The 15,869-nt window shown below is 32.7% G+C and overlaps 1 protein-coding gene across 1 annotated transcript; it reads left to right on the top strand.

Moving 5' to 3' along the window:
* Positions 1–4,740: 4,740 nt before the first annotated feature.
* On the top strand, positions 4,741–14,785 carry LOC139524864 (cytochrome b5-like). The gene is made up of 4 exons (XM_071319985.1): positions 4,741–4,851; positions 9,709–9,891; positions 10,983–11,107; positions 13,386–14,785. Exons 2-4 carry the CDS (start codon positions 9,709–9,711, stop codon positions 13,396–13,398), a joined length of 321 nt encoding a protein of 106 aa, XP_071176086.1. The 5' UTR covers positions 4,741–4,851; the 3' UTR covers positions 13,399–14,785.
* Positions 14,786–15,869: the final 1,084 nt, after the last annotated feature.

Raw genomic sequence — 15,869 nt, 5'->3', positions numbered from 1 at the left:
TTTATCCACCTGATCATATGTTTCAGAAAGTTTCCCCGAAGAAAGAATACAGTAATTTAAGAATTATATGGTTGCCGTTGAGTTTTCCCGTGGAATACTAAAAAAAGGTGCTGCAGGCTTTTGGGTCATGCAGGTTATTATTTTTTTTCAAACTTTTATTGTTTTGCATAAACGAACTGTTCTCTGCCCTTTTCTTATCTTATCTTATCTGTATCGGATTTGTGTGCGAGGGGTAGGAGATGATAGAGGTGTAAATCCCAAATTCCAGCTAAACAAAAGGTCCAATCCAGACAATCCCAAAAGAGGCAAATCTTTGTTCATGATTAGGGCTTGTTCAAGGATTCAAGTTTTATTTAGAGTCGATATTCAATAAACTACATACCACAAGCTCTAGTGAGTTTTTCAAATCGACTTAATAACAAAATACAATACACACACACAATACAATACACACATATATACAAAAGTCATGAAAACAACACAATTTCAAACATATAATGCTTAGTAAGATACCATAAATGACATATATAAGTTAAAAGCATATAGTACATTTAAAACATAGCACAAGTTAATAATAAGATTGCACAAATCATATAGTCACACAAAAAATAAAAGTAAAAATAAAACAGGCATAAACACTATGTGCATGCACTGCACTGGCATGAGCTGTTACTTGGATCCCATGTTTGTACCAATTTTTTGAATTGGTCAAAGATGTTTCCATTCGACAATGGTTCGGTAGCTCATTCCAGATTTGTGCAGCATTATAGCGAAACGATCTTAAGCCATACTTAGTAGTTCGAACTCTTGGGAGTACTGCTGTTTCCTGTGATCTTAAATCATACTTGTTAATTTTCATATCAATCAAATCATGAAGCCTTCAAGGTAGCTCGGACTTTTTTTTGTGAATTATTTAAAAAGTTTCTATTGCAATTGTTTTTATTCTTCTTATTTTTGAAGATGGTAATTTAGATTTTTATAGCAGTTTTTCGTCAGGAATATCATAATCTTCATAAATTAATCTTAGAGCTCTTTCTTGATTTTTTTCAGGCCATTTTAAAAGAATTTTTTTCACTGCAGTAGTGCCAAATTACTGGACAATAGTTAAAATTCGAAAGTATGAATGAGTAGTATGCTGTTAACTGCTATGCTGGTGTAATAACATTTCACCTGTCCTTTTCTCAGCGATTGTGACTTCCCTTAGTGAGACTATTTGTTTGCTGCTCCACTTGTAGTACCCGTTGTGATACTCATTAATTATAAATGGTGTTTTATTTAAAATAATGCCAATCTCAGTGATTTTCGGTCCTTGATTGGGTTTCATCGAAACTATATAACATTGAGATATACCTACGTAAGTGCTGACAGAAAAACCAACAGACATCAGAGATAAACAATCAAACCCAGTATACAAAAGACAACCAACCAGTAGATTAGAAAAGATACAATGATTCAATAGTTAAATACCAAACCTAGTAATTTTAAGAGATGGCAAAACTGCCAATGAAAAAGCTTAAATGACATGCCGGATACAAACTCCATCAAGTATATCAGGCAACCCCTCAAGTAAATGGATAAACAAACTCTGAATTTTACAACTTTTTAACCTCTATCCGTGACATTAGGGATACCGAGACGGTCGACTTGTTATATGTTGTAGATGCACAAACTTAAAACGATAGATCGAATTTAAATCGATTAGGATTCTCCCTCTTAGTCTAAATAAAAATTACATATTTACCCAAAATCACTCAATCATTCTAATATACATTATACGTAAAAAAGACAATTGATTACTACTAGTATGTGAATTTTCAGACTGCTTACTCTGGGAAAATTTAAAAGCAAAACAAGAACGGTATCATTATAATTGTTCTCACGCTATCTTATAAAGGGACTATCACATATTCAAGGTTGGTTCAAGTAATTCGTTAGAAATATTTTTTTAAACTATCATCATAAAACATACGACATTCACAGATCTAGTAAAAATTAAGATTCCAGGCAAGGAGATGACCGACTGTCATTGAGTTTATTTCATACTTGGAGTTATTCAATATTTACTAAACTGTACTGTACCATTCTCTCATGCATGTAGAATCATGATCAATCATTAGACTAGTGGCTTTGGTCTGTTGGTCTTTGGTCATTTTTTTTTTCTTTTTGGCACATTCCCCATTTCCATTCTCAGGCCGTTTTACACAGTTTTGGGCGACTAATTGCAAGTAAAACTTGATGATAAGTCGTAGAAAGGGTAATTGTCAATTCCTTTTTAAAATAAATAGTCCTTTTTAAAATAAATAGTATTTTAAAATTAGAGGACGATTAACTGAATATAACCTCGATAAAGCTAAATACCATTCTAATGTTTTATGTAAAAACTATTTAAAATATTAAAAGTATATCATTTAGGCTTTTTGGCATTCAACCAGGTTTCATTTACTGTCCGATTTTGAGTATATTAGATTGACTTTTCTGATATTAAAAAAATCCTCCAAGTTTCATCAGCAAATCCCATTATGATTTTGTGAGAGTGACAAATTCAGTGAAAATTAACCATACCTCTTTCAAATTTATAGTATTTTGAAATTAAAGAATACATTTTTGAACAACCTATGATTAAGAAAAGACCCGGTTGTTTCTTAGTTTGAACTGTATGAACACATGAAGTTTGAAAGGAAATCGACATATTAAAATCCCGTCTCTAGCCTGTTAAAAAAACCACATAAAAGTATCACACACTTAATTCTTAGTAGTATCGAAAGTTCTCACAAAAGAAATACGTTTTTTTTAATATCAAAAATATATGTTTTCACTAGTTATTATAAGAATGGCAATCTTTATAAAAAACGATAAAAACATTTGCTTTTAATCGTATTATGTAATTTCCAGGTAGGAAATAAACTCACCTTAGACATCCGGATTAAGATTTTGTACACCAGATGCGCGTTTCGTCTACAAGAGACTCATCAGTGACCCATGAATAAAAAAAAAGATAAAAAAAGGCTGACTACAGTATAAAAAAGTTTTGAGAGCAATGAGGATTGGTCCTGGTGTTGAGCCTTGGACATCGGCAAATTTATTACTCCCGTCTAACCTGGCACATAACACATTGCCATAGTCCCAGGTCTAACTACAATGTAATTCTCGCGTACTTTTTTTACTATCTTTTTTTAACACACATGTTATCGTATATTTAGATAGTAGGCGGAGGATAATCCTTTTATCTGTTCGTACAAGATATCCTTATTGAGGATTAAGAGGTACATGGTAAGATAAGCTCTTTATTTTAAAGACAAAGAATGAGAAAATTTTATGAAATTAGATTTTGTTTGTTTGTTATATTATTGGTGTCCAAATTTATTTGTTATTGATGCAACATTTTCAGTGGTATTAGTTACGGATTTGTATCGTAAAAAGAAGGGGAAATATTTTTAATTCGCTTATTTTGTTATTCAGGTAAGTGTTCACTCTATTTACACGAATTCAGTTTATCACTCTCTAAACCGAATATCAATATAACACAATATTTCCTTATTTCACATTAATTTTTCAAGTGAAATTATTGAATTTAATGGTCGTCATATCATGCTAAACGTATGCATTCTCTACATTTATTTCTGTATGCTGTACTGAACATCTGATGATGTGGAAAGTTAACCAATACATAGTGGAAAATAGATAAAACAAAATCCATTGGATGTGTACAGATTGATATTTAAGTTTAGGATAACATTGTTTATTTATTAGCTTACATTTGCTTTCAACTAGCTTTCCCTAACAGCGGGAACGCGTAGATCGGTACTCATATTGTTATTTTACACCAAACTCACAAGATAGATGCATATAGGACTGAGTTGAAGCCAGTGTCAGTATATAATGCCGAGACTGAGCATCATTGAGGCCAACTTCGCAAGTATCAGCATTTAAAGTTGTGATCAAGTGTCATTGAGGCCAAGTGTCAGTATATAAAATTGAGACTAAGTGTCATAAAGGTCAAGTGTCATCATATAAAGTTGAGACTAAATGTCATCAAGGCCAAGTGTCAGTATATAAAGTTGAGAATAAGTGTCATAAAGGCCAAGTGCCAGTATATAAAGTTGAGACTAAATGTCATAAAGGCCAAGTGCCATCTTAACCTTCATAAAAAGACAGATCATCCAATGATTTTTTCCCCTAATTTTATTTATAAACAATGATAATAATTGTGAAGTAAAAATAAAATAAAATAAGGTGTATTTAGATCTGAGTTTCTATACCTTATCTTTTGTCTTCCTAATTAACAATTTAAAATATGTTAATTAACAATGAACAGAAACTTGTAGCAATATATAGATACTATATATAGGATTTTTCAATTCAATTCAATATTTTATTTAAGTCTCATCTCTCAATAATATATAATACAACATTAGGATCAACTTTATGATAAATATCGAATTCATTTGCAATTCTTACGTGGATTTTATCTAACGGATTCACGGTGAAAGGTTAAATGGAAATAAAGTTATCAAAGGAACTGTATGTGTAAGCTAAATTTAAATGAAATTATAAAGCATTGTCCATTAACTTGAACAGTAAAATTTTAACAGGTATGCCTTTTTTTAAAAGAGGCATCAACACATGTGCAATCATTTTGAAATTTGACTGGTCGTACATTATTATATACAATTTTAAAGATCTTTTCTGCACTTCACAACACTAACCCAGTTATTTATTAAATACAAACCAAAAATAGGTGTGTATTCTACGCTAAATATTATTGGTCGTCAACTATAACTCGACCTTGACCATACTTAGATGTTTTAAACTGTTTATACATTACCATGTGTGGAAAGTGAAATTCTGGAGGTAAGTTACACAATTTTACTTTCAACAATCTTTTTTGGGGGACAAAAATAACTGGGAGCAGATTCACTTCAAATTGTCGACTGTATGAACAAATACCGTATTTATTGAAGCAAGAACAACTCTATTTTAACATTTTCATTGTACACAGATCTCAGTATATATTCTAAGTTCTAAGTAAAAGAAAATTTTAAAAAAATAATCAGCTACGATTTTTAATTTCAAAATGTATACTTCATTATATATATTAGTCAAATCATTCAAATGAGACTTGTACAGAAATACTGGTTCATAATATGTCACATGGCACAGATCCAGATTTTCAATTTGGGGTTATATGGGGTTTCTCTGGGGGAAAGGGGACAGTACGACTGAACGAGTATTAAAAAAATCAAGCAGATAGTCAGACCTATATATAGGGACTAACGCTTGAACCACTAATGCGCCAATGTGTCACCTAGATCCAGGTAATGTCAATAGTATGCCTAAAGATCGCAGTACTATAGCGACTGGCTAGGAACCGGTGTTGAATTTACATAGTGATTGAGTTTTAAAAACACATGTGAAGACTGTGAAACAAGGAGACATTCTTTTGTGTACTACCCTAGACCGCATCCCATCATTAAATTCCTAAAAATGCATAATGTTTTCTCCAAGAAATCCAAGGTAGCAGCACTTCATACTAGTTTATCATTTTATAAGGCAAAACGTTTTAATATAATCTCCAGTATCTCTTGTAATGAGTGATTAAAGATTTAATAAAAGGGATAGATTGGTATTGGGGTCCCAAAAATATATATACTTTCACCTCCGTTTCTGCTTAAAAGCAATATGAGGTAATTGGTGTATCACAAGGAGGGGGCACTTGTTTTTAATCCACTTCTGCTAAATACAGACCAACTTATCAAAATGACGATAAAATCCTCAAAGGGTTTGCAATTATCTACTTAAATGACTGTAGTTCACTCGCAAAAGTAATCGGAACTTCATTAGCGTTTTGCAACGAAGACCACATAATTTTGAGATATCTTTGCATAAAGAAGTGTGCACTCAGTGTTATATGTCTTTTGTCCAGTATCTGTATCGTGTATATTTCGTAGCTATAGATAGCATCTCATCGCCCTGATTTTCTAAGCAATCATCACCAATGTTACTAAATATATTAAATTGTCTTATTTTCTTTGCTCTCAAAATAATACTGTTAATTGATAGGTGATCGTATTTCTTTGTATTATTATGAAAGAAAGGAAAAATGAATAGAAAGAATTGAGATCTTTTGCATATTCACGAAATTATGCCCTCCCCTCTGTCCCCCATAAAACCTCAAAATGCTAATGGAACAGCACTATTATTGTACGCCAAAGTAATATTTTTAGGGTTCTCTTATGCTTTCACCATTCAATTTTATTAAGCCGGTCTTCCATGCACACGGTCCATTTCCCGTCTATTTTTATGAGATTTCAAATACATAAATCGAAAATGTATTTGTTATTTTCATTCAAATTGTAATCGACCAAGTTTTACCAATATACTTGCATACGTCCTTGTTTATACTCCATTGATTATTTTTTGTTTGTTCGTTGAATAATTTCTTTTTTTTTCTACCTCAAGTGGTCTAAGAAGTGAATTAAATGTATAATAATATGTAGGTCAGTATTTACAGTGACCACACAGTTTTGCCCGAGGTCGACTGTAACTTTCATGTATTGCGATGAAAAATGCATGACCTTTCGAGAACAAAGATTAAAATGACATTTGTTTGCCGAAATTGTGTTTACTGTTGCCGTTTTGACATTGCTTCGGATTTTCATATTATTATAAAATCATTTACATATTAAAAATGGTCTTGGGTAAATACATTCGTCATAGATACCAGGATTGATTTTTTTTATTTACGCCAAACGCGCGTTTCGTATACAAACGACTCATCACTCAGTGACGCTTGAAGAAAAAAGTGTTACAAAAAAAACCCAAATAAAGTACGAAGTTGAAGAGCATTGAGGACCAAAAATTCCGAAAAGTTTTGAATTTCTGAATTTCTGTTCCCCAGTTTGATTGGAGTCTTAATCATTTTACATAGTTGGAACATTCAATCCACATCCGTTTTTTTGCTGTTGTTAGTTTGATGTCGCAATGACGTATAGAACACATCCCCTTTTTACCGTTTCTTAATTTTAGCATTGAATCAGTCTTATAGATTTATGCTGGAATTTTGTTGCTAAAGCATGAAAGCATATTACATGTATATATGCAAATTCTCTATCGTACGTTGATAATTGTGGTTAACCATAATCTATTTTCCAGGTGAATTTTTAATATTTGCATTGGTTCTATAGTAAGCATTTTAGTGCATTATCGTAAAAGAAATTTTAACTATAACATGGCGCTATTTGAAATAATTTCGTTCTTTTTATGAAATATGGCTGATTGAAGTTTATTTTAACACAAAGATACAATACATGTTTGCATTAATAAAATCTAAATATGTTAAAAAAAAATTTGTTTACTGATATTTTAAACGGTTAAGAAACAAATATCCCAGATATTTTGTTGTTGAACTATTTATTTGATTTTTATATAGAGACGTTCTTGTCGGGTAGCAATTATTACCATAGATATTAATGTTAATATAAAGATAAGGAGTTGTGAGTCTTTATTCAAATCCCATATATTAACATATCATCTTTTGATTCCTACTTTACATTAATCTTTCTTCGATAAACATACAAACTACTTTCTGACCAGCAAACAATAAAGTAAGAAATAATAAACGAGAAAAGAAAAATGTTGATGACATTTCTTTGTCGGTTTCAAGGCATATTGTACAAACAACTACTCCTCCAAATTTTTATTTTTGGACATAGAACTCCGTTTTCTTGGAGTTGCAAAAAGAAAGACCATTATGGATTTATGGATTTATTTCTTTTCATTTTTGTGTACTATGTTTTTTTTTAGTTTTTTTTTTAGAGTGTTTACATATAAATGTAAATAGGTACATCGATTTCTAAATGTTATCACCAGAACTCCAAACGAAAGCTTAAATAGAGATCTTGATTTAACGTTAAAACAGAAGCAATCTGTGTAAATTGCTTCATTGCAAACCTCGTATCTTCATCATTTAGCATCTCGGAATAAATAAAATGAAAAGCAACGAAAGATTTTTAATCGATGAAAAGGATAAGCGTCATTTATACTAACATAGTTTAAGGTTCTTAAATCCATACTAAAACCAAAAAGTTTTCGAACAAATTACTGTCATTATAATATAATGGGTCTAATAATAGCAGACCCCGTCTGTTCTAAACACATACAGGGTTCATAGTTTTTTTTTTAAAGTTTGTAGTGTCTGTGAATCCATCAGTTTTTCTTGAACATTATTCAAAATTTTCATAGTGAACTCATACAGATTAAAGATGTTCACCTTATATCTTGCATTTTCTCAGATTTTTCTCGTGTGAAAATCTTGTAGTCATTGAATGTTGTAGAGGGTACACATATTGTGGGTTCTGTATTACCATCAGTTCAACAAAAACGGAAGACACAAATATACTTTTTTTGCAGTTGCTTAAATTGTGGGGTGAAGTATTACTGAAAAATTTATACACCAGGGTTTTCGATATCACAAACTAGTCAAAACATTTACTAAATTTTATCATCGGTATAAGGACATCATTCGTAAATATGCAGACTTCTTATACGTTCAGGTATTTCACATCCAATATTTTATGGAAATATTCTTTATAAAGCACAAAAATGTCAGTATTCACCTCAGAAGCTAACAAAACCTTTAAATAGCCTTATTAAGAAGGGATATAGTTACGATACTGTTGTCAGGTCATTAAAGATTGAATATTAAGGCGTTAATATTGATTCACTTATAGGGTCTTTGCATAGGAATTAAACACATTTATTATTAATAAACCAGTTGTTGGCATGACACGGGTTATGTTTTTCTCATATATATTATGATGGTACAATACTAAACCCCTCACGGGGAGGATTGTGCCTGATATTCATATGATGAAGACATAATTTTTCAATCAGTTTAATTGAAGTCCGGAGCTGGCATGTAAGTTAACTGCTAATAGTCTGATGTTATTTATGTATTATTGTCATTTTGTTTATTTTCTTTGGTTACATCTTCTGACATCAGACTCGGACTTCTCTTGAACTGAATTTTAATGTGCTTGTTGTTATGCGTTTACTTTTCTGCATTGGCTAGAGGTATAGGGGGAGGGTTGAGATCTCACAATCATGTTTAACCCCGCCGCATTTTTGCGCCTGTCCCAAGTCAGGAGCCTCTGGCCTTTGTTAGTCTTGTATTATTTTAACTTTTAGTTTCTTGTGTACAATTTGGAGTTTAGAATGGGGTTCATTATCACTGAACCAGTATATATTTGTTAAGGGGCCAGCTGTAGGACGCCTACGGGTGCGAGAATTTCTCGTTGCATTGAAGACCTGTGGTGACCTTCTGCTGTTGTCTGCTCTATGGTCGGGTTGTTGTCTCTTTGGCACATTCCCCATATCCAATCTCAATTTAAGCTTCATATTTATCTTAAAAGCCGAAATATGTTGAACATATATCCTTCCTTCACGAGAACTATATAATTGTCCCTGCAGACAAAGCCGCAAACATCTAGTTTTCATTTTAACTCAAGTTACATAAACTGATTGATTAAGGCATAGACTCCCAAGACCCTTAGTAAAGATGAATCTCCTGAACAATGGTAGGTCAGCTTTGAGTTCTCTATCAACTATTCTAGAATAAAATGTTTTATTGGTATTGGTTCATTTTCTTAAAAAGCTATGTTTATAAAACACAATTCAATAATCGATAACTATTTGTCAATTACATTTTAGATGTCGGCAACACTACGAAGAGTTCATCAAGCGGATTCTTGTATAATTTCTCCAACAACTGAGGTAGTCAATGTACAGACAAGCAAATACACACTCACAGAGGTCGCTGATCATCAGGATATGACGTCATGTTGGATAATAATTGAGAACAAAGTATATGATGTCACCAAGTTCTTGTTTGAGGTATGTATAAAAATAAGAATATGTGGTATGATTGACAATGAGACAGCTCTCTGCGAGATATCAAATGACATAGACATTAAAAACTATAGGTCATCGTACGGCCTTTAACTATGAGCAAAATCTATACCAGTAACCTTAATCAACCTAAGTGCTTTAGTTTATATTTATTTATCTTATGGCTATGTTGCCGGTAATCTATGTCTTGCATGAAAATATATGTCTTATATCACATAGTCCCAGATTGCTCTGACGTCCAACGGCTGCATTGCCAGTCAAGCTAAGGCCACGGCAAACAGCCGTTCAAATGGAGTCACGAAATAGATTATTATGACATTGTTTATTACAAAGTATCTAATGGAACAACTGTTTAGCGGAACTAATATACGTTGACAGGATGTCAGAGCAATTTTGGACTACTTTCACTATGCACGGAGTGTGATAAGAAAGATATGGCTTATCCAACTCCATAGTATAAAATTACGACAATATATTCCATTGGCTATTTGTTAGGTCATATGGTAACTACTTATGACTATAGTCATATGATAAGTGCTTATGAGTACTGGAGGATCAATATCGCATTGAATTTGTATTGTGAACTTAGGTTTTTAAAGCAAAGAAACATACAACAGTGTGAATTGAGTAGCTCCCCTTTGTCCATAAGATTTAAGGTGAACAGAACTGTTTAACCCGTTTATCAAATTGAGAATGGAAATGGGGAATGTGCCAAAGAGACAACAACCCGACCATAGAAAAAAAAAAACAACTGCAGAAGGTCACCAACAGGTCTTCAATGTAGCGAGAAATTCCCGCACCCGGAGGCGTCCTTCAACTGGCCCCTAAACAAATATATACTAGTTCAGTGATAATGAACGCCATACTAATTTCATATACCTTGCAATTAATTTGCCGAAATCGTTAGTATACTATAAGGAGGGATTTGAAGAAGATGATTTACCTTTTTTTGTATTTTTTGCGAAAACTAAAGAAGTTAAAGAGAAATGACACCAACAATCAACTCACCAAGTTCCAAACAATAAATAATAACGAAATGATCTATATAAGATTTTTATAACCTTATATCATTTCAGCATCCTGGTGGATATGATATACTTCTAGAACATGCTGGAAGGGATGCGACATGTGCCTTTGAAGATGTGGGACATTCCAGAGATGCCATACAAATTCTTCAGGATTATTGTATTGGCGATGTCATGTATGTATATCTAAATATATCTATGTATAAAAAAGATGATGTGGAATGATTGCCAATGAGACAACTCTCCACAAGAGAACAAAATGACACAGAAATTAATAAATATAGGTCACCGAACGGCCTTCAATAATGAGCAAAGCCCATACCACATAGTCAGCTATAAAAGGCCCCGAAATAAAAATAAACGAAAAACAAATATGTAACACATAAACAAACGACAACCACTGAATTACAGGCTCCTGACTTGGGACAGGCACATACATAATAATGTGGCGGGGCTAAACATATTAGCGGTACCCCAACCCTCCCCTAACCTGGGACAGTGGTATAACAGTTCAACATAAGAACGAACTATAAAAATCAGTTGAAAAATGCTTAAATTCGTCAGATGGACAAAAATACAAGTGGACGTGGCCGGGTACTTGTACATCCCAACAACAAAAAGACACTAGGTACAGATCTGAGAGTACTCGCAGTTAACTGACAGCTAATTCAAAGCCACTAACAACTAATAAAAAAATCATGCATCTAAGACTAAACATACCCTGTAATAAACATCACCCTGATTTATACTGATGTTTTATTCTATTTAAGATAAATAATACCTGCTCTACCAATGTGAACACAAAGAACATTGGACTTTTTTTAATAGCTTTTGTTTCAAAACTGAAATATAAAATAAATATAAAAAAATTCTCCTTTCCCGTTTTTTTTTATATAGATTATACCTTTGTTTTTCCCGTTTGAATGGTTTTACACTGGTGATTCGTGGGGCCCTAATAGCTTGCTGTTCGGTGGGAGCCAAGGCTCCGTCTTGAAGACCGTGTTTTCACCAATATTGGTTTACCTTTACAAATTGTGACTTCGATGGAGAGTTGTCTCATTGGCACTCATACCCCATCTTCTTATATCTAAATATAAAAAAAAGATGAAAGACCTTCAACAATGACCAAAGCCCGTACTGCATAGTAAACTATATAAGGCCTTAAAATGAAGGCTATATTACGTATATGTGAGGTACGAAGCATAGTCCTGTAAATCGTAACTCCGTTCATTCATTTTTCAATGTAACGTGAAATGAACGGACTTTAACCTCGTACCTTTTGTTAGCTATAATTCGTGTGTTTCTCTGTCATATATTTTGTACCATTTATTTGTATTGTAGTCCTGCAATGTAATGTTGTCATTTCAATGTTATATTTAACATTGCCATAAAAGCGGGAGGTTTGGCATACCACAAAACCAGGTTCAACCCACCATTGTTTTCTTAAAGCTAGTCAGGAAATGGCAATTGTTATATAATAGTTCGTGTCTGTGTGTGTTACATTTTAATGTTGTGTTTCTGTTGTGTCGTAGTTCTCCACTTATACTTGATGTGTTTCCCTCAGTTTTAGTTTGTAACCCATATTTGTTTTTTTTTCTCAATCGATGTATGAATTTCGAATAGCGGTAAACTACTGTCGCCTTTATTTACCAGACATACGAAATTACCGCCCATCATCATACATTGTTTAAATATTCTATATAATCATAATCTGATCAGGACGCAATAGATAATTGCGTCCTGAGCCTAGAAAAAAACATAAAATCATATCAATTGACGCGGAAGGACACCAATTCCTGATCTACTTATGAAAACCTCCTTGTTTTGCTGTAAAAATAGTTCGTATGCCTATCACATAAGGGATAAAGCATCATACATTAGTGGATATGCAAATTTCTCGTTTACTAGTATCTCCCAGATTTTATCAAAATTTATGAATTCAAACGATGTTTACGGTGTCCTCTATAAAATGTGCCCTAGCGGTCTCTGGTTTCCATTTTGCAACACAACACTACAGCAAGAAATTCAGTTGGGCAGGTGCCACGGTATTTTTGAGAACAACTTTTAAAGATTTAGCTTCTTGTTCTAACTCAACATATGAGCTGCGTCGGCATGCCATATATATAGAAATCGACCTTATGCAAATCAACATCAATGCATCTAAAATGTATTTAGGTGTTGAAAATAAATTCAATGGAAGGTCTGTGTCTGTTTTCAAGTTGAATTGTTTATCGAATGATACAAAACGGACAAAACTTCATCTTTTATTTCATTGTATTTCGTAAATGAATGTTCCAAAATAAATCAGAGTATTGTACATGTACATATTCACGTTCACTTGCATAAGGTCGATTTCTATATGACGCAGCTCATATATTAACCCTCATGACACAAAATAATAGTTATATTACACATCAGTTATACTATTAACAGTGTTTTTTTTTATTATTTCAGAAAAAACAAATAAAGGATAATCAAAAAGAAAGAAGATACAAATTATTCTGTCTCAGATTGTACATTTACTGATAATAATATTTTATATGAACTGGCAGCATCCTTTTATAATAATTTATTTCAGTGTATATTTGTACAGTTATTGCTGGTTACTCTGTGATTAATTTTGTTCTTTTTTTCTAATATTGCTGTCGCCTTAATATGGACCAAATTGCAAAAATCTCCTTTTTGGAAAACTCTCAATTTTCATTTTAAAAACTATTGACAATTGCTACTTTTATCAGTACATGCACATACTTATCATTTATTTCTATCTACTTATATGCGGTCAGAGCCTCGGATTTTATAAATCAATTGTTAAAATGTTTTGTGCTTTCAGTCAAATACTTCGAGCTCAAAATAGATAAACGACAATGAAACTTTGATGTACATGCTTGTTATATTATTGTTAGTTACTGACCTTTGAACCTCTTACTCTGGGTATATTTTTCATATTATTTAATTATCATTGGTTTATTGATATGTTTATTTTATACTTTGATTGTTATAGTTTGTTGTTTAACGCATTTTCTTACTTGCTTATTGTATAGTATCTTGCATGCAACATTTTTAGTTTATATATATTTGACGACAAGAGTTTACGCTCAAAGGAATGCTGTGAAATTCCGTTGTTTATTAGTTTTTACTCTATTTCTTTTACGTATTTTTTTTATTTTCGTCCAGCCCATATCAAACTGTATACACATAAATTTCGCCTGCCCTCACACTCCGATAATCAAAACGACGTCCCCTTATTATAAATACGTGAACATCATATGTTTTCTACTATGTAAATATCGTTATAAGCTTTTCAGTCCCAGATTACTCTGACGTCAGCCAACGGCTGTTTTGCCAGACAAGCTGGCAGGACGTCCCACGGACGTAATCTCGGACTATAAGCTTTTATGTGTATTGAACATTATATCATCGGCGTATGTACATGTGATAAAGTATAAATGTTTTACAAAGTCTTTCATATGTTTATAAGTATCTTGTGTGAATGATTATTTATATACTGAGCGTGCTTGTTCTGACCTCACATCCGAGAATTGAACTGAAGGGGTGAAGCTATGTAGTACACTTTTCTTTGTTGATATACAAATAACTAAAAAATAATTTGAGATTATTATTGTCTAAAACAAAATAAATTTTAAAACTTCTTTGAAGAATTGATAAAAATCAGAGGACTTTGCATGGGTTTACCCTCTACGTCACAACAGCAAAAATCAGTTGCTTGTTCATTCAAAGTCATTTGTATTTGTAAAACGTTGGTTGTATTGTACTGTTACAAAATATAATTGTGAATTTATGTTGATCCTAAATCACTTATTAAAAAAAAACATTATTTTGTTATTTGTGAATATTAGTTTGTTTATTTATTACAATGCACCATGCCAGAAAAACAGTTGCAAATCTAATCATTTTTGTCTCGCTAGTATAAACAAAACATATATTACCTACAACGGCGTCTTTATCATGCATAATGTTATGAGCTGAAAGAATGGAGGCGGATGTTGAAATTTTTTAAACAATTAGACTAAAAATGTTAAAAACATTTCGCAATCCACGCAAAATCGATATCATACATGAAAATTTTGCGGGTTTTGACAACCACAGAGTTCTTCTCCAAAAAGTAAATACAAATATCGGACACAGGATAAGAGACTTATATATTAGGTCGAAGTAAATAAAATACCAACAGAGCAACTCATCTCTTGTCACTTTCAATTATTATAGATTAGCAATGAACGTTTTAGTTCACTTCGTCAATCGGTTTATACTATATAAGCCTTCGAAACACCAATCCAATAATTTGATTGTTTGATATCTGAATCTGAGTACAAAATAAGTGCTCCAAAGTTTGTGACCGCAAAGCCAGGTCCATATAGTTTTCTTTCAATTCTTTTATCAAATTTTTCAACATCAGAAAGTTTCGTACATTTTTCAAAAGACAAACTGCAATGACTTGAAAAAACACGTAATTGACAATACTATATACATATTTGTAATGGCTCATAATCCTCAATGTCACAGAACGGAGAACAGATAGGATTGCCAACAAACAGCTAGCAGCCAGTCTTCTGATACATTATGTGTGTTGGGACTAAATGAGAGGGTGTTCCTACTCTTGAATCATCATCATGATGTCCTGTCCTATACTAAATTCTGTAAAAATACCCATTATCATGATTGCCGTGAGGCATTTGTTTTTAGCTCATCTGGCCCGAAGGGCCAAGTGAGCTTTTCTCATCACTTGGCGTCTGTCGTCCGTCGTCGTCGTTAACTTTTAAAATTTTGAACTTCTTCTAGAGAACCACTGAATGAAATGGAACCAAACATGGCATGAATGTTCCTTATGAGTTGCTGACTAAGTGTGTTACTTTGTAGCTGATCCATCATCTAAGATGGCCGCCAGCGGGGGACATAGTTTAACATAGGACCCTA

This window comes from Mytilus edulis, chromosome 5, assembly GCF_963676685.1.
Source record: "Mytilus edulis chromosome 5, xbMytEdul2.2, whole genome shotgun sequence".
NCBI lineage: Eukaryota > Metazoa > Mollusca > Bivalvia > Mytilida > Mytilidae > Mytilus > Mytilus edulis.
This window is presented reverse-complemented; position numbering and strand designations above follow the sequence as displayed.

Bases quoted from the DNA above. Each gene is read 5' to 3' on its own strand.
- LOC139524864 (XM_071319985.1), top strand. From the start codon at position 9,709: ATGTCGGCAACACTACGAAGAGTTCATCAAGCGGATTCTTGTATAATT. The intron at 9,892-10,982 runs GTATGTATAAAA...ATATCATTTCAG, and splicing joins TCACCAAGTTCTTGTTTGAG to CATCCTGGTGGATATGATAT.